General features: G+C 40.2%; 2 protein-coding genes across 7 annotated transcripts in view; one reads left to right on the top strand and one right to left on the bottom strand.

Moving 5' to 3' along the window:
- The first annotated feature begins 905 nt into the window (after positions 1–905).
- On the top strand, positions 906–9,203 carry ETFBKMT (electron transfer flavoprotein subunit beta lysine methyltransferase). Its single transcript, XM_026070378.1, has 4 exons — positions 906–960; positions 3,819–4,264; positions 7,268–7,398; positions 8,128–9,203. The coding sequence occupies exons 2-4, from the start codon at positions 3,945–3,947 to the stop codon at positions 8,490–8,492; spliced, it is 816 nt and encodes a 271-aa protein (XP_025926163.1). The 5' UTR covers positions 906–960; positions 3,819–3,944; the 3' UTR covers positions 8,493–9,203.
- A 563-nt stretch (positions 9,204–9,766) lies between these two features.
- The window catches only part of AMN1 (antagonist of mitotic exit network 1 homolog), a 32,712-nt gene continuing 17,643 nt past the window's right edge, over positions 9,767–24,835 (bottom strand). For 3 of the 6 annotated variants that reach the window (XM_026070310.1, XM_026070312.1, XM_026070313.1), the window contains exons 5-7: positions 21,247–21,303; positions 17,268–17,379; positions 12,973–16,521 (exon numbers count right to left, since the gene is read on the bottom strand). In XM_026070310.1, coding sequence (XP_025926095.1) covers positions 16,418–16,521; positions 17,268–17,379; positions 21,247–21,303 — 273 coding nt within the window. In that variant the 3' untranslated portion in view covers positions 12,973–16,417. The other 3 variants (XM_026070311.1, XM_026070315.1, XM_026070314.1) reach the window with 3 other exon arrangements.

Genomic DNA, 24,835 nt, shown 5'->3' on the forward strand with positions numbered 1-24,835 from the left:
GGGACTGCAGCACAGAAACACCCAGCAGGGAAACCAGAAATCACCTTTGGCCCCTGGTCTGGCCAGGCTGCACTGCCAGCAGGGGCTTGGCCCTGCACTTGGATCCAGGAGAAAGGGAGGGGAGCCCACATCCCTGCGTCCCCATCCATCCTCCTGCGGCAGCAGGGACGGTGGCTGGGCAAGGCAGGGAGACACAGTGAGGTTCGGTTCCTTGTCTGGCCATGGGCAAGTCTCTCGGTCACCGCCTGGCTCCTGTCCCCATTTCCACAACGATGAAAACGCACTTTCCTGCCTCAGAGAAATGCTGGAGAAAAAAAAACACAACCTGTAAGTTAGCAGGCGCTTAGCTACAGTAGAGCTGTATGAGTGACTAACAACAACATAGCGTTTTAAGGGAAAGCCTCCCCCCCCAAATGTCCATATTGAAGAGAGAGATTGGGGAGGAGAGAAATGAAGGGCTGTTTAGAGCAACAGAAACAAACGGGAAGGGAAATAGAGGTTTGGCCCGCTTGACAGACAGACCCGGCACTGGCACTGTCTGGTGGGTCTTTCAGTGGTCAGCACCTTCCCAGGCCGTCGCTGTTACGAAAAGCCCGGGAAACCTTGCTCGGGCCGCGCTCAGCCCATTTGGTGGTGGTCCTGATCTGATGCGGGAAGGAAGAGAGAAAGATCTGCCTTCCGTTTTCCGTATCTSCCGCGGGGCCCGGGCCGGCGCGGCACCCGGACACGGCCGAATTCAACCGGGAGAGGCAGGAACGGGGCGCACCGGCTTTTCGCTAAGAAAACGACCCCGAGCACCAGAGAAGCCTGCGGAGGCGAAGCCGCCCGGGCGCTGCCGCTTTAAGGGAAGGAGGAGGCAGGAGAGCCCGGCCCGGCCCGGCCCGGCCTGGCTCGGCTCGGCTCTGCTCAGCGCGGCCTGCGCACACCGGGGTGCGGCGACGCGGCGGCGGCCGGGAGCAGGTAGGTGTGGGCCGGCCCCGGCCCCGGCCGCGGTCCCGCCCCGGCGGGGGGCGGTGCGGCGCGGGCGGCCATGGCGGCTAGGTGGGCCGTTGCGGCCGTTGGGGCCGGCGCCGCCATGAGGGGCCAGGTCTCGCGGCGGGCCGTTGGGGCTCGCCGCGGCCTCCCGGGGCCGGCGCCGGCCTTCCCCGGGGAGGGGGGAAGGGCGGGGATGCCATCCTGGAGAGAAAAAGCTGGGAATTTTTGAATGAAAAGGGTAATTTTTCCGGTGGTTCATCCCCTGGGCGCGAGCAGGTTACTTAAGGCCCCGAAAGTGTGTCGAAGGGTCTGATTTGCACCCTCCCTTCAGCTGGCAGCCTCGGGCCCTGCTCGGGCCTTGGTGTCGTACCCCGGCATCACAGCGTGAAAGAAAGGCCCCTGCTGCTCTTTCCAAAAGCTTAAGTTGCCCCACGAATTGCTTTTTCTTTTCTTTTCTTTTTTCTTTTCTTTTCTTTTTTCTTTTCTTTTCTTTTTTCTTTTCTTTTCTGGTTCTCCAAGAAAAATGTTCTCTTTTCCCCTGGATTTCAATTCCAATAAAATGGGGAGGCCAAGGATGTCAAATGTAACAACATCTACCCTGACACCTTTCTGCGCTAAGTGGTTAAATTCAGTTTTTCGGTACAGAGCTCTAGGCTGGTACGTTCTCTGCAGAAGACGAATTTAAAGGCAGAAACCCAACATATCAGTCTGTTAATCAGCCAACTCATCAGTTTTGCTGATTTAAGGCTATGAAAGACTATCGTGACAGGCAACACAAAATACATGCTACCAAAATTTTACCCCTGCTGATTTGCAGCAATTCGGGGGGGGGGGGGACAGGACAGAATACGGCATTACCTGACAAGATTTATACCCCTGACGGCAGTTAACTTCACATTTTCCTTAAGCAGATTATGTAGTTCTGCTTTCAGGAAGGGAGGCGTTCATTAATTGCATTCATCAATTACAGGGACTCTGCTGTATGGCCTTCTCAAATGTGGCAAAATGCAAAATATTCAGTCACATATTTTTAATAAAAACACAAAGCCTTTAGCTAATGATTTAATCAAACAGTCAAGTAAGTGGAAGTTCACAGAGGTTTGGCTGGACTGTTGGCCTAAATAGCAAAGCATCGCAGGAGTTTAATTCACAACTTACCATTCTAGTAAGCAATCAATTAAAATTGGCACCTGAAGCAGAAGCCAGCACATGCAAAAATGCCACTAAAGTCACATTAACTTTTAATAATGATATGGATAAAGAAAATAAAAAATCAAATCATATCAATTATGAAGTGTTAAAGAAGGCTTTATTTTAATAATATTTTTTGCTGTCATCCTTTTATCTGTGTAGTTTTTGTAAGGACAATCTATACTATTCGAGATGGTGAAACTTGTCACAGCTCTTGCATTGTGAAAAAATTGGCTGGAATGGGCTAAAGCTGGTTTTCTTTATGCATCATTCTGCTTTTTCTTGAAAACCTCTGCAGAATAGAGGAAACAATAGCAAAGAGAGTACAGTTTGTCTCATGTCTATTTTTTCTTGTAGTCTTGCTATTGTGGAAACAAAGGTCCTTCCCCCTGTCTTGTTGAATGTCCCAAAACCTGGAAAACTTATGCCAGAGTACTATTTAAAGCACAGATTTTAATTGCTTCCCTAGTCATCAGCTCTGGGTGAGGTTCAAGAGCTGTGCCTTGAAGCCCTTAAATCCAAATTACTGAAAAGAAATTGGAGAGCAAGAGAAGAAAGAAAAGACAATGAAAGAGGAAGGAATGGATAAAGGAGATCTGAGCAGGGATGCAGAAAGTTGGTTTTTCTCTTTCCTGGCCACCCCTCGGTAAAGATGCTATCAGGTTTAGTATAAGAAAGACCCAGAGACTTCAGGAGATGGTGGATGAGAAGAGCATGGTAAAGCTTGCTCTTCTTCGTTTGTCTCTCATCTGAGTGTAGTGGCTGTCTGTTGTTTTTTTCATAAGTGAGTCTAAACTCTGGCACATCAGCTTCCCATTCTCTTTTCTTTACCACTTGTGACTTTAAAACTGGCCTTGAGTGGCATCAGAAGGCCTTTGAGTCTGAACTCATCCAGTCTTAATGCCTCAACTTCTAAAGACTCAGTTTTCTGGAATGTGTTGGATTCACTTTCTGTTGCTTTAGACAGCTTGGGGCATGTTTACCTCTGGGAACTTGAGAAACTATCTGAGAGGGAGCAGTAGATGGAGGCCTACTTTCTTCTACAGGAGAGCATCCACATGAGACTACTATACTGTAAGACTATCTGATCCTTTAAAGTATAGACTGAAATGCAACAAATTAGAGTATTCCAATTTAGACCAGGTTTTGTCATTTTGGAGCAGGCACCCTGACAAATTTGAAGGAGAAAGGAAAGTCGTTTGAGGAAATCCTTTAACTGTTTGCTAACCTTCAATATAAAAAGATGCTTTAAAATATAAAAGACTCATCACTATTATAAAACCTGTAAGTATTCCTCCCCCAAAATCTCCTGACAACCTTTGCTGTGTCCATAGTTCCTGCAATACCAGAGCCCTACTGTAAAAGCTAAGGATTTGATGGAAAAACCTTATATGGGAGTAGCCTGCTCTATGTATATCTGCAAGGCAGAGGGAGGGAAATGTTAAAAGCTGCATGTTTAATTTTTAGCTCTGTCAGCTCTCCCACTCAGCAGTTGTTTCTCACTGGATGTGTCCAAAGGCTCCCTACTGCAGGGGCAAAGCACCCTTTCATGATTGTACAAGGGCATGTCAACCTCCTCTTCCTAAAGCCCTGGTGGTGCATAGCCTTGAAGTCACTGAAATGTCACTTACATAACCTTGTTCTCCTTTCAGGAGTTGTCACCCATTACTATGAAAAACAACATCCTGTGAGTTTGCTTCAAGCTTTCTCCCTCATCACCTGCCTCAGATAATCTGTGCTACAAGCTGTTCTCGGGAGCAGTTATCCTTGGTGGAGACATGGCTTTTCATGACTGGAAACTGTTCCTCTTCTTGGGCAGGCAGAATGCCTTTGCCAAAGCTTGGAGGAGCAGGAAGGGAAGCCCTTCTCTGGGTTGGAAACGCTGCTGCCACTGGAGTGCTGGCAAGTCTGTGGACCCTGAGATGAGAGCATTTCTGGAGGAGAACACGGAGATCACCAGCAGCGGGAACCTCACGCCAGAGATACAACTGCGCCTCCTCACCCCTCGCTGCAGGTTCTGGCACAAAAAACTTGACCTGTGGCCTTATGGGGACCCATTCTGGGCAATTTACTGGCCAGGAGGTCAAGCCCTGTCCAGGTATGCAGCACAGACCAAAGTTGATAAGTATGGTCCACTGCTGGCAAGCATGTCAGAACTTACACAGTAGAGCAGCAATCTCTGCTGGCTGGCAGTGAAGTTTCAGCATCTGCCATATGTCGAGTAACTTACAGCTCTTAAATCAGCTGAAACCTGTTGTCTTCAATGGAGCTGCATGTGTTGACAACAGGGCTGAATTTGGATCTGTGGGAAAGCCATGCAGTTGCCATCAAAACCAAGCAAGCTGTTTAATTATATCATTCATTGTCAATCCAAAAAGGAAAATTTCCATTTTTGTGATAACACAAGGGTTTTTTTTTTTTTTGTAGGATACAAACAGGTGTGTGGATGTATGTCTGGTTCTGCTGAGAAAAGTAGGCTTATGCTGATGCACTTTGTAGTGCTGGTTAGCCTGAATCAGTCTCCTCATTTAGGATTTCAGCAGCCCTATTGTTTCAGTGCTCACAGACCTACAGTAAATGAGTATTTAAAGAATCCTCCTTGTTTTCTAGTCACATAAGAACCTGCATTTTGATTCTGGCCACTTACTGTCAAAATGTGTTTGATATTCCTGCTTCCAAGGAACTAGCTGGAGTTCCTTTATCCTGTAAAATCAGACCTCTCACTTTGAACAGCAGATAAAATTCCTAATTGTTACAGAAAAGAACAAACTGTCAGTCACCCCCACACAGATAAAAGGGGAAGATCTGAACTACTGTTCTGCAAGAAAGCAGAAACAGGAAAGCTTTTTCAACCAGGAAAGAGTCTTATAGTTCCAAATTGCAAGTTGATTAGCCTGCCATTTAGATGAATTAGAGTGCTCTTAAACATCATATAATTAAATTAGGTAAGGTAATCTATACATTTTATTATCATATGATTCATATGCCCAGGTAGTTGGGTAGCAACACTCATTGATTGACTACCATTTATGCACTTGTTTCGATAAGATGGGAATGTCAGAAATTACTTGCATAACCTGGAAAAGTAAAAAGAAAAAGAAAATAAAAGGCGCATGAAAACATGCTGCTTCTGTAGCTATGCTTATTTCACAATTGGCWTTTCCACAGCATCAGAAGTTTACTATTTCAGACTATTTCTCACAGAGTAACCTACAACACCTTGTTAACCCAGGATGTCTGACACCAGTCTCCAACATCAGCATAATGTACTCTGTCCGTGCCAGGGTAGACAGTAGGTTCCAGCTGTTCTAAGTTGCCATTAGAGGTAACTTGGGAACCACTCAGCTGGAAACAGGGCACTTAACAGTATTAGGTCAGATCTCTCTCTAAACACATTACTGCAGGAAAGTCATTGCAAATGCAAGTACAGCCCCTTCCTATGGAAAGAAGAAGCASGGCACTTTCCATGGAGGTCCCATCTCTGCCCTCCAACCTGTTTGCAAACTGGGGGTTGTCCTCAAAGGACCAAAACCCACAGGAGGAGTGTTGCCAGACAGCTGAGCTGCTAAGCCTCTGCACAAATGCCCTTCCAAGGTGCCCTCAGAATCAGAGAACATCTCTGTACATCCTAAGAGTAGCAAATAATGCTGCAACATAACAGTGTAGTAAAGCCCAATGCCAGACCTTAGAGGAGAAGAAGATTTTTAATAAAACTAAACATGTCTCATTCACTCATCTCATAGCCACATACTCACAAGCATCAAGCTCTGTGTGTCCATGCACACAGTCCAGTCAAGATTCCTTGTGATGACACAGAGGATGAGAGGCATGGGATGTCAAGTCCTCATCATGTCTCCTAGTTTCCTAATCTGGGTATTTTATAGCTTCAGTCCTGGTCTTTGCCTCCCTGCCATTATCTCTTATTGCCTTGCACCTTTGTTTTAGTCTGAGGGTRGGGTATCTTCTTTTCTTTCTCAGTCTGTGTTTCCTGGGAAGCTGTATATAGATGTGCTGGGATCTAGGTGCCAGCAACACCTGACATTCTTACTAGGCCTACTTCTGCCATTCCTTCTGGTGCTTCTGTGCCTGGACATTCACATTCATTCACCATTTACACCAATCTTAATGTTTCTATTACAGTTCTCTACATTAGAACATCTGTGAAAGGTGTGCTTACCAGCAGCCTGTGACTGTGTCAACAGTCAGCCATCATCTTCCATGCTAGGAGATGACACAAATGTAAAATCCTTTCATGTTTCTATTTTAACAGACATAACGGCAATTTACAGTAATTTATGTCACCTAAGGCTTTGCACCCTTACAAAAGACTGAATTTCTAGGCCCTTGGTTAAGTTCTGAACACTCAATAATGGCAATACGACCCATAGTATTTAATAACTACTGCTTGCCTTGTGTCAGTTCTTCCTCTGCATTTCCAGCCTAGGGGCTTTGCTTGCTGATTCCTCTTGGTGGGTATCAGTGACTAAGTCAAGATATTCTTTCTGCTCACCATTGCTATATTCTCATTTTCTTGTTGCTACTCAGGAACAACATTAAGCAGACTAGAAGTATTTGCATATGTAAGTGCATGACTCAGAAAAAGAAACAGGAGAAAATCATCTTCCAAATAGTTGTATAAGCAGTATTGTAGGGCATGGGGAGGCCTTGTCTTTTGAGGGTGGAATATTTACTGCAAATCCATCTTCATGTTTCTTCAGGTTGGTTCCTTGCAATTTCTACAAATCCATATCAACAATTTTCCATTTCCTGGTTTTGATACCAAGCATCTTAGTCACGTTGCAGTTTGTGTCCATTTATTACATAAGCTCACCTGTCAGAGAATGAGCTGACTGAAATCAAACGTTGTTTACTTGGTTAGATTTTTTCTTGTGGGGGAAGAGGAAGGGAGAAAGATAGTTTTTTTGATTTTTATATGAGCAAACAAGGAGCTATGTGCCAGCAGCTTATGTAGAATAATAGTATCTTCTAGAATATCATGGTTCATTACATGTATGATGTGAACACTCATGCAGTGYAATACAAAGCTAAGAAATCTGCATAAACCTGTTTATAGCTTTAACAGTTTTCCTTTTAAATTCAGGTACATTTTAGATAATCCATGTGTTGTTAAAGGGCGATCAGTTTTGGATCTTGGAAGTGGATGTGGAGCAACAGCAATAGCTGCTGTGATGAGTGGTGCATCCCAAGTCCTTGCTAACGACATTGACCCTAGTAAGACCTTGGTTTTTTTTAATCTCTGCAAAGATCTTTATTATTTTTTAAAGCACATTTAGCATTAACTTTTATTTGACCTATTTGGGAGAAATTTGGTTTCCAAATATGCTAATTTAGAATGCTAAAAAGATTAATGGATTTTGCCAGTATTAGAAGCCGGGTTGTACCAGGCTTCCTTACGCAAAGTGTATCTCCACGTGAGCAGCTCTTTAGAATGAATAAACAGCAAAGTGTCTATCAAATGTTTCTTACACATCATCACAGCTGGTTTGGAAGAGAGTTCCAAGAGCAAGTGGATAAATTGGTTTCTCTCTAGGACTTGAGCATAGCATTTTGCTGCAGGTTCATATGTTAGGGCCTACATTTTGCTATTTTTTTCCCAGATTTTATTTTCCCTTAAATGACTTATGCAGTTTATTTATAATTTAATTACTCATTGATTAAGGAGGAAGTGTATCCACAGATAAGGTAGTTGGATATTCCAGTTTGAGCCAGGAGTGCCATTGGTTTCCAATATGGGATAGCTCTTCCCCATGCATGGTGTGATGAGGATAAAATTTCACCATTTTATGCTAGATTTTGATGCATAATGAAAGCTGTGGAAGCCACTAGATAGGATAAACAAAAATAAGAGATGAAATTGAAAGTTGTGTCAAAGTATTTGAAATTTGTAATGAAGCTGAAAGGCAGAATCCTAAAACTTAACTTTCATTTACTTTTCTTCAGTTGCAGGAATGGCAATGATCTTAAACTGTGAACTGAACCATCTGAATCCCTTTCCCATCACCATTAAGAACATCATTAATTCAGAGGTGGGCAACTGGGACCTCATTGTTCTAGGGGACATGTTTTATGATGAACAACTTGCTGATGGTCTTCATCACTGGCTGAGGAAATGCATCAGGATACGGCAAACTAAAGTGCTGATTGGTGACCCTGGCAGGCATGAGTTTTTAAGACACAGAATTCACAGTCAATTGCACAAAGTTGTAGAATATTCACTTCCTGAATCTACTAGACAAGAAAACAATGGATTAACATCAAGTATCGTCTGGAGTTATCAGCCCTCAAATAGCTTAGAAGGCTGTTAAAGCTGACTTTATAATGAATTTGGTCTCATTTGGTTGGCTTTTTTTAAGTGTATAAAATGAAAATGGGACTTAAACATGGCACAGATCTGTTGATGCACTGTAAATTAGTAGATCCTCTGTAGATCCTCTCCTGTACTGATTTCAGTTACACTTGTCAAGGCTTTGGCTCCATTTGAGGTAAGAATTACAGGCAAACTTTATTCGAATGGGCCTGCACTGAAGTGCCAATCCAAAGATAAATTATGCTCAAGAGTTTGCATGCTTGATGTCTTTCATGTATGTTAATGTATTAGTCTCACTCTTTGATGGTATTGTGAAATATTTTAGACTTCCATTATACAGCTGTGGGGACAGAGGAGGATGGTGGCTGAAAGATAATTACACTCCCTTCTCAGACTTCTGCAGTTTATTTCCAGAGAAAATTATTGCTGTCCTTCATAAAACTCTCTCTGCTAGATTATTCGCTCATATTATACTTAAATCAAAGTGCCTTGCTCTTTCTTTACCTGGATATCTCTTCTGAATGTAACTAATTTGGGTCACCTCCTTCCCCTCTAAAATAAAGTCAACTCTTCCTTTAAGCCCCAGAGCGATCATTTAGGAGCCATGCATAATTCTAAAACATGCTTCTTGACTCTGGCCAAAGTAAAAGTTACTAACAACTGGAATGACTAAGTAGTAATAGCTTCAGGGTAACTTTAGCATTTAGAAAGGACATTCAAAGGATATACACTCCCTAACTTTGCAGGGAAAAAATGGCAACCTATCATGATGGGGACCTGGTGCAGGATGAAGAAATCTTTCTTTTCATTATGCTTCTGAACAGGGAATGAGAGAAAAATTAGGTATAATTATTTTTCTCTTCTCCTCCTGAGGAGATACTGAACAACAATCTCCAGAATCATCCTCACCTATGACTGTGAAGAAAAAAACATCTGCAGCATAAAAAAACCCCTTGATCCACAGGTAAGAGTCTGTGTATTCATCAACTCAATGAAGAAACCAAAGTTTTCAGAGCAGTCTTGCAATAACTAGCACCTTTGCAGTAAATTATTATTGAACAAGCAGAGATGAAGAACTATTAACTGAAGGATGAAACACACTGCATCTACAACTATCCAAATACCAGGTGATATAGCAGAAGCTTCAAGATGTGAAAAAGTTTGTGACAGTCACTCAGAAAACCATGGTGTTTAAGAGGTGGGAGGATTATGACCTCATGCTGATGTAGGTGGCCATGAATATATAATTTAATAAGATTTTAAAATATCCAAACCAGTCAGAGACAAAATTTAATATTCAAAACAATACATGAATATTCTCACTCAACAATTTACAAAGGTAACAACATCCAAATACAATATAGAATATGAAATGATAAGGGTATACATGATGTTCTTCTCCCACTTCCAACAGTACTTGTAAACATTTGTTGAAACTGACTCTGATTTAACCTGAATCAAAAAAAAAAATCCAGTGGAGTTATGCTAGTACCAAACCCATGAGAGAGCAGACTCARCCTCTGGAAGTGAAGGATTTAAAGTGATATATGTTAAACTTCCAAACCTAAGAATACAGCATTCTCATTCACCTCTGTGTTGTATAGGCTTTTAAGCACAATGTGAAGATACACCACAAAGTTATACATTTAGAAAGGGCTGACAGGAGAACACAGTACATCTGCATACATTTTTAAGGAAAAAAATGTAAACTGTATTTGCCATCACCATAACAAAGCCAGAGTTCCAGTAACAACGGGAAAAAAGGTCAGGTTAGCCTGTGAGACTAGAAGTAACACTATCCCACAAATAGGATTTTTTTTAAGGTTCCTTTGCTGTTAGAAACTCTGGTGATCTTCCGCGTTTAGCTACTTTATCTCAATTTGTAATTTTCTTTCTGGATATAGCATTTGAAATGGCAATCTGACAACTATTACTGCTCCATATTATGGTCATGTGCCCTACAAAGATAGGCTGAAGGAGCTGGGCTTGGTCAGCCTCTAGAAGAGAGGGCTTCAGGGGAACATAGCAGCAGCCTGCCCATACCTACAAGGAGGTTATCAGGAAGATGGAGCCAGGCTTTACCCAGCAGTGCATGGTAGGAAGAAGAGATGAGGGTCATAAACTGAAACAGAAGAGGTTCAGACTAGATATAAGGAAGAAATTTTTCACTGTAAGAACAGTCAAGCAGTGGAACAGGTTGCAGAGAGAGGTTGTTTGCAGCTGTCCCCTCTTCAGTTTTTCAAGATCCAACTGGATAAAGCTATGGTCAACCTGGTCTGAGCTCAGAGCTGGCCCTACTTTGGGTAGGAAGATAGACTAGAGACCTTCTGAGGCCCCTTCCAACCTCAGTTATCTTATAAGTCTACTTACTCTTTTTGCAGCACACTTACTGCAGCAAGGACAGCTAGCTTTATGTGTTGTTTGACAAGATTACTGAGCATGTCAGTGCTGCTACCTACTGAACTACAGGGACCAATATGGAAACAATGCAAATAGTCTTTAGACAAAAAAAATAATAATAAAAAAGGAATAAAACCAGTTTTCAAACCTGGATGGTTAAAACTAAGTATACATTTAGGTTCTTAGGCCTTTATCTGGTCCAACAATTTGCTGCAATTACAGCCTTTAGGTGCTAGTTGCTATGTACGCTAATGTAGCAAACCCAACAACTTCTGTCTATAGGTCTGGTTTGTGCTGATGCAGTTATACCTATAGCTATCATGGGAACGCAGTCCTCTGCACTGAGCCATAGTACTGCATGGACCCAGAGTTAAGAATTTAGGCACCTGAGTTTGAAAATGACTATGCATTAGCACTTTTACTAAATAGAATTTGCTCTTCCCTAACCCATAAAACCAATAGAAGAACAGAGGTTGTTGTCAGACTTTATAATATCCTTTAATATTACTGGATGAAACATATATATATATATATATTACTATCTTCCATGCAGTTTGACATGAACTTTAAATAGATTAGAAGACTGTTTTATTTCTATAACACCTAAAGTGAGTGTGGCCTGTGACAGTGCTGGATTATAAAGTAAACACATTCCTAATGGTTGTTTAAACTCGCAGGTTTCTAAGTGTCACCAGATCCATGTAAGACCTCCCTATCTAAGTCCTGCTAGTTCCAGATGCAGAGTATCAACATAGCATGCTACCCCCCACCCCGTGTAACACTAAAATGATTAGCATTTTTAAGTTTAATGTAGAAATCATATAAGACTCACTAGACGTTTCTTGCTTCAACAGACCCACTGAGTATGACTTATATTTGTGATGAGACCCCTGCTACATCATGTAATAAACTTGTCTACACTTCAAAAACTGAACATTGCTTTTAAATATAACTACAATTGAACAGTACATAAATAGATACATAAATAGATATATTTTCAATTTCTGTAGGCCACTGTAGATGTAATGAACTGCATACAGCAGAACGCATACTCTGCTGAACACCATCCTGAGATTCATGCGCTSAGAGCCTATGTCTGGTCCTGTTTCACTCTCAGCTATGCTTATGAGGAGCAGCATTTTGTTCCCGCTGAAGATTTTTACATAGGAATACAGGCAAAAGCCAAAGCAAATGAGTATTTGCCAATATACAGGATTCTGTTATTGGTCATGATTACTGAAATTCCTTAAATGACTACAATAATTTCAAGACAATTTTATGTTTTTATGTTCACAGACTGTACTTTTTGAACTGTAAAAATCCAGTAAGTATTTAATGGTAAATAAAAAAAGAAACCTGCAGCATCAGTAACACCATAAATAAATGTATCTACTGTTTTTCCTCCAGACCCAGCAAAGTACATTGTGAAAGGAGACTACCTGTTACTACTTAAAATATACTTGCATTGCTGGTAATGCCACCTCCATTTATTAGTTTTGCCTGCTCAGTTTTTTCAGATTTAAGCCCTAACTTYACAGACACTTCTGCATAAATGTTAATACTATGTTTGGGCTTGGTATTTTTAATGGCGACTACCCTCTCAGATTATAAACTCAGGACAGGGACTTATTAAAGTGTGTTTGTGTAAGTAGCTAAGAGTAAGATGTTAAGTAATAGCCTAATCTGATCCTTCAAGGAGGCTGAGAGATGATACAGTAATATTAATTATAATTTAACTTTCTTCTTAATGCAATATGATCAGTGATGCAAAGAAAGACCAGGCTTTAAGCAGAGACACTACGAAGCCCTGACTCACAGAGCGAGGACTGGAATGGTGACAGAGACCTCTGGCAGGAACAAGGAGTGAAACCATCTGGTGGTACAAAAGTCACCCTCAGGGCAGCTATCTTCCAGAGGTGGCTGTTTCCTGAAACAGCTCTCTCATCTGTAAACCTCACACTCATATATACACAAACAAAAAGTAATCAGTAAACAGTCCATGTCACTTGCTTGATTTTGTTCGATACAATTAGCTGCTCTAAAACATCTCGGGAACGATCTGGAAAAGAAACAAGGAATTTCTTGTTATTCATTCAGAATATATACATATATATAGAGAGAGATGTAGGTATATATAGGTGGTATACAGAAATTAGGTAAACAACAAAAGAATTCAAATATATCTGTATTTATGCTTAGCTTACCATTAGAAGGTCACACTTTAGGTATAAATGAAATAATTCAAAACCATTCAGTTCCTTTTTCAATCACATAATTGTAAAGTACCATCACCTAACCCAACGTAAAAAAACAAGGCCGATGTTGGGAGAGTAATGTCTCTTCTTCCTTTTAGAATTTCATGAATACACTCAACTATGATTAACTTCTATTCAGGTTGTTCCTTTCTAGCTAGCCTACATTTAGTAGGTATCATAGAAGCAGAACATCTTTCAGAGGTTTAAAGAAGAGGAAATGTGAGTTAACTAGACAACACTAATATATAGGACAGCCTTTGAAGAAAGCATTGGGATGGTCACAAAAAAGCAGTTAAACTCAAAGATAATGCTAGTACAACTGATAATCTGGCAAGATGTAGAAAAGAGTGAGGAAAACAAAGAAATGAGAGGACAAAAAGGGTATGGCACTATTAGTAGCCTTAATGACAAAGACGAAAAACTTGAAGCAAAGGAAAAAAGCCACAGAACATAAGGATGGGAATGGGAATGATACATAAAGATGGGCAAGAAGATTGTATTAAAACCTAAAACAGTAAATAACTTCTTTGGACTACTAACAATAGATCATCAATTTTTTGCAGGTCATCTGCTTTTAAATACAGAGCACAAAAAGACCAGAGATCACCACTCTCTGATGGTTAAACATCTTCAAATTAGCACTCATTGGGATCATGTTGTCCAGGTGATGTGCCCACAAAGAAAAAAGTGACATTCCCACACTCACAGCTAAAACGCTGGGAAAATAATCTCATGGTCTTATTTTCAAAATAGAAATTTAATCTTATAAAAGGAAATAAAAACACACTAAGCAACAACTAAAAAAAAATGTAAGTCACGTCTGGCCTTAATAAAGGAAAAAAAAACCCAAAACCAAAAAAACCCTTAAGCTTAAACACTTCCTTGCATATGGGTATTTTTCTAAATCAAAAGGATAAGATTGAGTTCATTTCCCTGAAAAAACTTTTTTCCCCATCTCTCTCAGAGAAGAGGCAAATTGGATCAACATTGATTACCACTGCATCATAAATCAGGTTTGCTTATTCATACCTGGTTAAGCAGCTTCTCTTGATATCAGTTTCAATAAATGCATGGCCATTGCATTAATGCAAATTTTAAAAAACAGCTGTTTTAATCATGTAAGGCTCAGGAAAGACAAAGTTGTGGTTCCCAAAGCAGTTGTAATTCAGCTCTCTTGAGCATGCACAGCAGTATATAATACTTATAGCCTGTTTTTTCTCTGATTTCCTTGGACTTCTTGTAGTTCGTTTTGATGTGAAAGTCAAAAATCTAGTTTCATATAATGAATATATTTATCAATCTCTATAAAGTCAGTTATCAAACAAGCAAAAATGAGCAACTATATCATGTATTTGGAAAACTGAGAATGAAAGACATGGCAAAGTCAGAACAGTCAGAGAAAGCTGATCTGCTCGTGGATCCGCAGTCAATCTCTGTTAATGACACTGCAATGACACTTTATGTTAGTGACAAATACAGTTTGGAGCAGCAGTACAGGTTCACTAGGTTGTAAATCCCTTCAAACACAATACCACTTTTATATGGTGCATAAAAACAACCAGAGTCCATCCTCCTTGGTATCCTGCCTCCAACAGGAGCCAGCAGGTAGAGAAGGGGGGCTCTGGCAGCTTCCTGCAAGTCAGCAGGCAGGCAGTTCTGGGCACAGCTCAAGGAGCAGCTCCTGTGCTGAAGCTCTTTCCCTAATCCTCCAGCTCCAACTTCTCCCCTTTCCAGAAGGAAGAGAAGAAAAAAGAATAAGAATCACTGTCACCATGGAGGCCTCCCCTTGCACACCTGACTGCACCCCCCACGACTTCAAGACCCAATGGCTCCGTGGTCACTGCTACATCCAATGCCTTTAGGTGCAGCAGGACCTTCCCTGCTCCTTCTGCCCCAGACTGCACAATAGCTAACTGCAGACCCACAAACAGCTGCTCAGAAGGAGTGGAAGAAGTCCCCTCCCAACTCCTATTGCTCCTCTATCCTCCTTCCACTCCTCCTTAGTTAAGAAAAATAGAGGAGGAAAAAAAAGGAGAGAATGAAAAAAAAAGGAAAAAAAAGAGAGGCACACAGGTGCTTTTCTTCCCTCCTTCTCCCTCTTCCTTTATGAGCAGGTTCCCACACACAGCATGCACTTTCCTCCCTCAGTCTCTTCCCTGCTCCTTTCTACACCTACCCCCAATCTGACCTCTCTTGTAGTGCTGCCTGAAGAGCTGGAACTCTTCTAAAAGCTACCTCTCCCTGGATCCCCTCCCTAGACCCCAGTATCATAGCAAAAAAATGGCAGGAAAACTGGGGTATGGGAGAAATGCCGAGGAAAAACTATTCCCTGACCACAACAGCGGCATTTGTCCCAGTCTCTCTGCATAAACTTCTGGACCTCAGAACCTCTGACAACTTTTTATCTGGCCAGAGACCTCTACCAGGGGGCAATGGGTCATCTCCCTTCCCGCCCTCAAAAAGGAGAAGGTATTTAACAGGGTGCACCACAGACACCTCACAGGTTCCCTGTGGGCATCTGGTTTTGACACTTGCTCTGTGGGATCCCTCCAGGGACTGTACGCAGCTGCAGAAAGCCTGGTCAAGCTTGAGCAGATCCTGACTCAGCCTGCGGGCTTCAGCTAAGGAGTGCATCAAGAACGGCCATCTGTGCAGCCATCTCAACTCCATGGTCACTGAAACCTTCCTCTGTCTCAATTGGCCTATCTTACAGCTGATGCTTAATATGCCCCCACACTGAATTAACTGAGCCAACACACATCACTGGTTAAATGTGGTCTTCTTCACTAGGAGAAGTGGGATCCTGGTGGTCAGTTCTGTCTGTTCTAGTTCAGATTTATGTAGTCACGAGTGATGGATTTTTTCTTCAACAGTCTTGTGGGCTTCACTTTTGTATACCAGTCAGTTTGATGTTTCATTGCAAGGGAAATGTGGGGCTATACGTTAACCACTGGTATCAACATTACTTGAGATACGCATGATGAAGACCTTGTGGTAACACTGCATTTGACAATGTYGAGCAATGTGGCACTGTGCTAAAACAGTGATCTGAAGTAATGGAAACATCTGCTTCCTCCTGACTATTTCTAGTCCCATTACAATTTTAAACCACTATACTCTCAACTACTGTTTGTTCCTATTGGTTATTTTCTGCTTAATAAATGAATAGTCAGCACGGCCCTTGTGACCACTGCTTGTGCTCAAGTTAGAGGCCACAGTCCTTGACATCATTTCTTTTATATTCTGAGTGACCCTCACCCTCCTTTTTTCATTCATTTCCTCCCAAACTCATCTGCTTTTTTTCCGCTGCCGCCTTTGGCTCTTCCTTCTTTGAGAAGRCTGAGGATTGATTGAGAATGGACTTCCCTGTGGCTAAGAAAATGACCAATAAAAACAAGGATCATGAGWAGGTGCCCTGGGAAGAGTAAGAACAGAACATGCAAGACACCTTCCCCAGATCCCTTGCATTCTCCAGTTACTTTCAGCTGAGGGGAATTTCCTAAGCTGGACATAGTTTCCATGTATTTAACCTTCCAAAAATTTCTCTTCCAAGTACTGGCACAGTCTATGAGCTGCTGTATAGTTTTAGCATGGATGACATCCTTCAGCAATGAGTTCCCCAGGTTTGTCATCCGCTACATGAAGAGTTCTTCCTTTTTCTAAATCCAGTTCCTACTAATTTTATTTGATATTCCTCATTCTTTTATAGAAAAAAAATACTGTTCAGTATCCTTTCCTCCATACCATTCACTGTTTTTTAGATCTCTATCATAAACCCTCTTAAGTTGTTTTCTTTCAGGCTGATCAGTCCTAGTCTATTCCACTGTTTCTTGAATGGAAGCTGTTCCATATTTTTGGAACACAGTGGGTGATTAATATGCTTAAACCTCTTCATGAAGTCTCCTCATCAATTTTGGGTCTACATCAACATTTTGAGAGAGAAAGAAACCTCTTTGAAGGTTGTCAGGTTTCAAGGCAAAGCTCATCTTGTTTTGAAAAAAAACCCAGTGTATAATGATTACATTATCTAATCATTTATTATTTGTATGGGAGTATTTACAAAACATAACTTATTTTTCAGACAGCAAGAAGATGCAGTCAGAAGTGATTTGACTCACCTGTTATCAATGGGCATCCATGGAACAGAAAAATGTGTATCTTCGGACAACAAGTGAGAACTGCTTCCACAGCAACATCGGTCAGATTCACACACCGTTCCATGTGGATCTCCTATTATGAAAAATAGTAAAAACAAAAGCCTGTGAGAGCATGCAGTTTTGGAGGTACCACTTCATTTTCCCAACCATTATTACTACTTACTTCAGAGATTTCCCCCAGAAGAAATTATGACCTACTACTCCTCAGAGCATTGACCCCATCTGTGGTCCTGTACAGATACCCTCAGGAAAAACAAGATAGGAAATTTATATTTTTAGAGTTGATTCTTCATAAAGAAAGCTAAGCTAGAAACAAACATCCAAAACAAGTGAAAAAAACTCCTCAAAGACATTTTACAGAGTTTGAGTCCTATCATTTTTCCTGCGTCACGCACACTCCCAGTAATTTCTTGAACAAGAGGACAGAACGCAATTGAAGTCTGGAGCTTCCCAGAAAAGGCAGGACTCGTGAGTCTCTGTCAGAAGTAGTTCCTAATACACATTTATATAGTTCCTAAAAGAAGTCTAAGATCCCTTCCAAGACTAGACTAATACCTGCTCTCCTCTTAATTTTTGTGAAGTTGCATAACTAGTACACGTTGCATGTAGTAAAGAGAGAATAAAGTCAACAGCTCTCTGTGATCAAGAATTTTGTTTAATTAAAAAAAAAAAAACTTTGCTACTTAAATTTTATAAACAGACCTTGAGAAGCAGTACAACATACTTTTAATAAGGGCCCTCAAAAATTTTTTTTGAGAGTGGTTGCTGACTTGGGAAGCTTGTCTTTGGAATCTATAGCTAAGCGAAATTTCTACATCACCTAACAATGTATAAGATTTTAAAATTTGTATGCTCTGATACTATAGTCCTTTCTCTGCTGATCAGATGTGGTTTTCCAAATGGCTAATGACTTGAAGATTTACATGCAGATGTAATTCCTACAGTGGCTAGTTTGGTCTGCAGAAGAAAACTCATGCTTATTTCAATATAATGTTCACAGAAGAAAATTCCAGCTTTCGAAGAGGAATTTAAGTGTAGTCACACGTGATTTGAGAAGGCAAGCATTTATCCAGGTTTAAAAAAAAAAATAGCGCTTCTCCCCCCCCCCCAATACTCCTTGCCTCTATCAGCTGTCTCAATGCAAGAAAAAACAGAGGACCGAAAAAAGGAAGGATTATCATCTTTCTTTTTTGGATGGGAAAGAGGAAGAAAATGTTTTTTCCAGCATCACATAGTACTAGACGCTGATCCCCTCATTCTTAGTCAGTCACCCACACCCACACTCATCTTTCTTCTCCCTGGTAGTGTGCATCTGTATGCTTTAACAAATATTTTTTTTTGGTGTTGAATGGGCACTTTCTAAACTGGCTCCTATATCAATATATATATAACATACAAAAAATGCAGAAAGAGAATAGCAAAGTTAATGGAACGTGAGATCTGGGAAAATATACTTTGAGAAGCCCAGGGTAAAGGAATAAGAATTGTTTTACTGTGAAAGAGTGTCTTTTCAAATGATGAACTCCAAGGATCTTTAAAGAGCACATGAACAAAAGGGACCTTTTGTAATAAATGTAGTATATAGCATGATGACACAGAAAACAAGAACTTTATTCATGAAGCAAGAAATACAAAAAGCTGATATATGTATAGCTTTTAGTTCATCCATACTACTACTCAACTTATTGCCTTCTATACAACTTCCATCCTGAAGGACTTTTAAAAATGTCATCAGGCTCGTATGATCACAGTCTTGCAGGCAGGGAAGCCAATCAAGCAAGTGGCATGACTGAAATTTTCTACTAGTTCCTCYAAAATCAAAGCCAACATTTTAACATTCTAACATTGTATGGCAAGATATAAGAAAGTCTATTTTTTATACAACTTCATTTGCACAGGCTGCACACTTGGTCACTTTTTAAATGATCCTCATATAAGTTAAACAGAAATTAAAGAGGGATAAGACAACTGATAAAAGGAGCTCTCAAGCTCTAGCAGATGTAAATCATTTTATTAGATAAACTAAGAATTTTCACAGTTAGTCATATTTATGATCCCACTGTACCTCTTCTTGATAGTAATCATAACAATCAGACACTCTTCATTTCAAAATCTTTTCTCTTCCAAACAAATTCCTACTGTCTTTTACTTTCTTTACCCATAATTGCTTCTCTTTGCCACCCTCCCAAAAGTCATAGACTCACGAAGGCCATGAAATATTTCAGTTATTACAAAACGTAACTAAGATAAGCAAGCCTATTGTCAATAGGTTTAAAGTTTGCCATGAAGCAGTCTTCTCCACCGAGAAGTTTTTAGGCCCTAAAGGTCTAAGGGACTGCCTTGTACTCTTTTGCTCTATTTTCCAATACTTTGTGTCTGCCTCTTCCCTTCTGCAGTGCATTAGAGGCATTTTTTCCTGTCCCTGGAATTCCTAGTTGCTTCTGGACAACGTGTTCACCAGGCACCTTTCTTGAACCCTTATACATGAAACAGGTCTTATGGCAGCTACCCAAGTTGCTCTTTCTGACATAGCACTGCTTCCACAGGCATCCACCCACAGCACAAAAAGATACTTGTGCACCTTCAAAGAAATGGTATCTATAGCAATGCAACCAGGAAGCATCATAGGCCACATTTTGTAAGCTGGACATTTTCATTAAAAATAATACATGGAACTTAATTTCTGTGGCTTGAAGAAAAAGGGCTTACATGCAAGAATATAATCTTCTGCAAAACATGGACAGTGATAATATACAAGAGGGAAGAGAATACTGTCAAAGTAATTACACCAACATTGCTCAAAAATAGTTCAAGACCCTCTAAATGTTTATAGAACCCCAGTCTAGTCAATGGTGTAATCAAAACTTATTACAATAAAATTCTGTGAAGAAATCTTTGTATTTTAAGAAACATGCACTAAAAGCTTTTGAGAATGACCTAATCCAAATTACAGTGATACACATTGTTTCATATTTGTAGACTGGCTATGAGAAAGTTGATAATGAAGACTTTCTGCATATTCTCAGCGTTGTTTAGAAAATCTTCAGCCAATGTTTTGTTATGGCTAACGCTGTAACAAGCTAAAGGACAAAGATATTTTCAAGTTATTTCTAGTATAAAAAGAATTTCTCTCACTGCCATGTTCTGAAAAATGGCATTTTCATCTCTACCACAAGACTTAAAGACTAAACAAGTTGTCCAAAACAGAGAAACATCAGCTGGAAAAAACAAACAAACAAACAAAACCCTCCACACGCACATACCTAACTGTTCACCCTTCACATAAAACAAGAACAGTACTATTTTTTTCAGGTTATTAATACTGTCAGTTGAACAAGATTTCCTATTTTGTTTTGCTGGGTTTTTTTCTGCTGTAAAACAGCAAGAGTATGACTTGTTTCCCATCTTAATTTTCTATTTAGAAAAGTAGATCATTTATGGGGCTCTGGGATGCCTCTTCTCCATCATTTTATCACTAAGTGTCTAGAGAATCTTTCTGCAAAGAGGACTTCATTTTCACAGTTGCTTTAATGAGTTAGATATTTACCTATGTAGAGTTGCTAACTAATTTCTTAAATCCATGAAATTCTCCACATTACAGATTGTGCCCAAAAGCTCAATAGAATCAAGAAATAACTCAAAACAAATCAATGGAAAAGCAACTATTTGCATGTCATACACTTTTCTAAAACAAAACAAGTTAAAATGCGCATGCTACATTCAGTAAAAGAAAACTCATCTTGAAAAGAGACTGCAGTTCTCAAAAAGCTGGTCTGGGGCACTGCTACAGAGACGGAAAATATTCAATTCATGACCAAAATCAGGGCAAACACGTACACAAATATAAAGGCTTACCTCAATAAAAAACACCCTTAGAAATAATAATTAAAAATGAAATATTTGCTTTTCACATTTCTTTGTATTAGGTTAGATAAGTTACCTTTAAATTCTTTGAACATGTTCCACTCACTAGTGCTATAACACCATCATCTGTTACCTAGAAAAAAACAATTTTGTTATTCATTTTTGTTATTCGTACAATGTATTAAAAGTCAATTTTTTTAAAACTATTTGGGAAAGATTTTTATATTAATTTATTCTCTCCCCACAGTCACTGACTACATTTAACATTACAATATTTTCCTCCCAACTAAGCTTGTAAAGGTTATCCAAGTATGTTTTTTCAGTCTACTAAACACTGCTGCATTTCATTGCCATGTGATCCAGCCAAGCTTTCTATTGGGGTAACTCCAGCTGTGTAGCTACTATTTCTGAAGCTTCACTGTCTAATTTAACAGTGGGGGCACTACAATGGTGAGGGCACAGGCATTTCTAATTGATATGATTTAAAGCGCTTGTGCTCTACCTGGATGAGTTCTCCTCCTGTTTTCAGGACTGCCAGAGCTGTGCTTGTGTCTTGGGTAGAAAATTAATCACAGGAGTCTCATATGTGTAGTCTTACTTCTACTCATCTTGAAGCAAACCAGTTGTACATGCCAAAATTCCCCCAAACAAGAAGTCTTACAGAACTAGTCGTAGTACACTGGCACTAAAAAGCTTATCAAAGTGGCCATAGACAGCCATGAAGCAATGATTACCTGTAAGAGACAGGAGAGATACAAAGGACTTCCCTTTCCTCAGAAAGGCAAGAAAGGCCAAATATATACATCTATTGACACTTTTCAGAATAGGGTGTCACTACTTGTGTGGAGTGAAAAAACAACTGGCCTTGGCTATGGAAAAAAAAATGAGTAAAATAGGAAAACAGAACAACAACAACAACAACCCTAATAAAGGATTTCAAAACTGTCTAGACATTAAGCCCCTAGTCATATGCAGAGTATTAACCTTGCTCTATGTTTGTTTTTTCAGTAACTAATAATCTTCCTTCCCGGACTGGTTCCTGGAAAGAGTTGGGAAACGTGCCAGATTTACGTGACACAGGGCCAAAGCCTCCACCAACAAGAGGAAGGTGTTTATTTGTTTCCCATTTTGCTCTGTCCAATAAAATGCAACCTGCTTACGACCTCAGTTCTTATAGAAAAGTTTTTTCTTGATTAGTGAGTTTAACTGATTCAGAGAGGTTTCTTAGCTGCCAGAGAGTGCACAGCAGAGGCAGGACCATATGGCAGAGTGGAGGAGAAGAGAGCAAAGACCAAAGAAACAGACAACGAGATCTCTCCTTTTCAGTGGCAGTGAGCAATTAGATCAGCTCCATTAGTTGTGAACAAGCAGAATGCACTTCTTCAGACAACTTATGATCAATTTAAGACTTTAGAAGAATGTATACAGTCTGTCCTCTAAATTAACCTAGACAAAGTAGAGAAAAACCTGAACAAGACATAGCCATCATCTTTTAAAACACTGATTATACAACACACAAATGGAGTTTTTGCATAAACAAAGAACAAGACCAATACAGGGTGCCTAGAGTCAGGCTATTCCTGATTGTATTGATTTCCATTTAAACAAGCCTTTTGAATTTTTTTCCCCACTCACATACCAAAGCTAATTGTGTCTTCTTAAATTCCTGTAATATACATACAATTAGCTTTTAGAGAGATCTGCAGTATTTATCTTTGCTCAGACACAGAGTATGGCCCTGGAGAAATAATACTCTGGGGAAAGTGAGGCTGGTGTGATGCAGAAATTGAACAGGCACAGAAACCCTACAACATTAAGCACATTTGTACTCAAATGAAAATACATCAGACAGAGTTAAAACTAATTTAACCTAGAGGATCTGGCCAAAAGGATAAGACAGAACTTTTTAGGAAGAGATACATTTTGCATAATGGAGCTATAAGAATTATGCCACCAGAAAAATTCTCAGATACAAGACTAAATAATAGCATTTAGCCACTTGCCTAAGTACAGGCAAGACCTCATTTCACAGAAGTATTGCAATGGATTGTACTTCCATTGATCTATCAACGTCACCTGTTGCCTAAGCACAGTCCACCCACCTAGACGTTCTCCAATTCCTCATCTGTAATACAGAGAAAGAATAGAGATTGCTACTCTTAACATCTATTCTGCAGCCTCTGGTAATTGTGGGATAAATGTTTATGTTTTTCCTGCCTGCAACCACATAAGGGTTTGCAAAATCTTATCCACAGTGCCTAAAGGACGAAAATATGATATTAAAAGTGGTAATTCAAGTACTCTCTTGCCACACAGCTTACATCATCTAAAAATACTGTTCTGTAGCTTAGCCTTACAGATGACATTGAGACAGTGCCTTTTTTGAGAGCTGACAACTTTTAAAGAGCTTTTCCATTCTATTTTTTCATTTTAAGAATTAGCATTCATGATGATGCTCTCTTCCATAGTTTTGAGAGAAGAATAAGCTCCTCTACTTTGCTAATTTGGGATGGGAAGAAGAGGAGATGAGAAAGCATGAGTCTAATCTAAGTCGTTCGGAAACTGTATGTTTTGATACACACTAACATGTTTTGGCAGAAAAGCATGTMGGAAATGGGATAAAGATTTCCTGCAACATATTTTAGCCAGATAAAGTGTTAATGCTGCATGTATTTTGAAAGCATTTAGGGTCTCTCTCACCACTAGMCTTGCCAAAATACACCTATGCATAAACCATGATATAATTTATATAAGGTTGGTGCTCCACTGATAAAAATGTTGGCCATGGTCCTCAACTTGTGCTTCCGCTGCTGATAAACAAGAGAAGTTGTACTCACTCTAGGCCCAACAGTGGGAAAGCCGTTGAAAATTCTTCGCAGAGATAAGACCCGGGGGAGGAAAAAAAACCCAACTCAACCTTCTTAAGAGATTTAAGTTACCTCTAGGAAGCTCTTAGTCAAACAAATTGAGCTCGTTWTTTATTATATATTATTCAGCATTGGAACTTTGTCTCTGTCTCTGAAAAAGAATCCCAAGTGAACATAAAGTTGTTAGTGAAGATAACTTTGGAGAAAAGCTAACAGACACTTGTAGCTGAGGCAGGACAGAGAAAGCACAGATTTCTACCCTTCCTAGGGGAAGACTGCAGAGAAGATGCATTTTCTTCTAGTCTATATTTTTACAGATTTTCCATTTTACAAACAYGATAAAGAAACCAAGATGTGACCAAGTTTACGTTATTTTATTAAAATAATTGAAGAACTCTCCTTTCTGGCAGGTTTGAGAAATGCTATCATCCAAACTAATTCCTGGTGGATGTTCCATGCCAGGTCTCCTTCTCCACTGAGTCTGGTCTCTCTCTGAGTCACACAGAAGTCTACAGGGTCAGCCATGCTCCAAGGCCCTGTTGTGCTGAATGCTGTGCAGGCAGAGCACTCCTCCTCCAAAGAGGAAGCAATATACATGCATAAAGAAACCCAGAAGAGATATGGAACTGCTGACAGACTGGTTTTAGACCTTTCAGCAGGCCTTAGGAAGCTCTATAGTCTTCTTCTATAGCTTTATAATTTTACTCTAGCAGGTCTGGAAGTGATGCCAGGGAATGCAGGATTAGAGAAAGTGGTCACAGGTGAAGAAATTTTAGAAGCAGTAGGGCTTTTCACTTC

This window comes from Apteryx rowi, unplaced genomic scaffold (assembly GCF_003343035.1).
Source record: "Apteryx rowi isolate R43461 unplaced genomic scaffold, aptRow1 scaffold_31, whole genome shotgun sequence".
NCBI classification, from domain to species: Eukaryota; Metazoa; Chordata; class Aves; order Apterygiformes; family Apterygidae; genus Apteryx; species Apteryx rowi.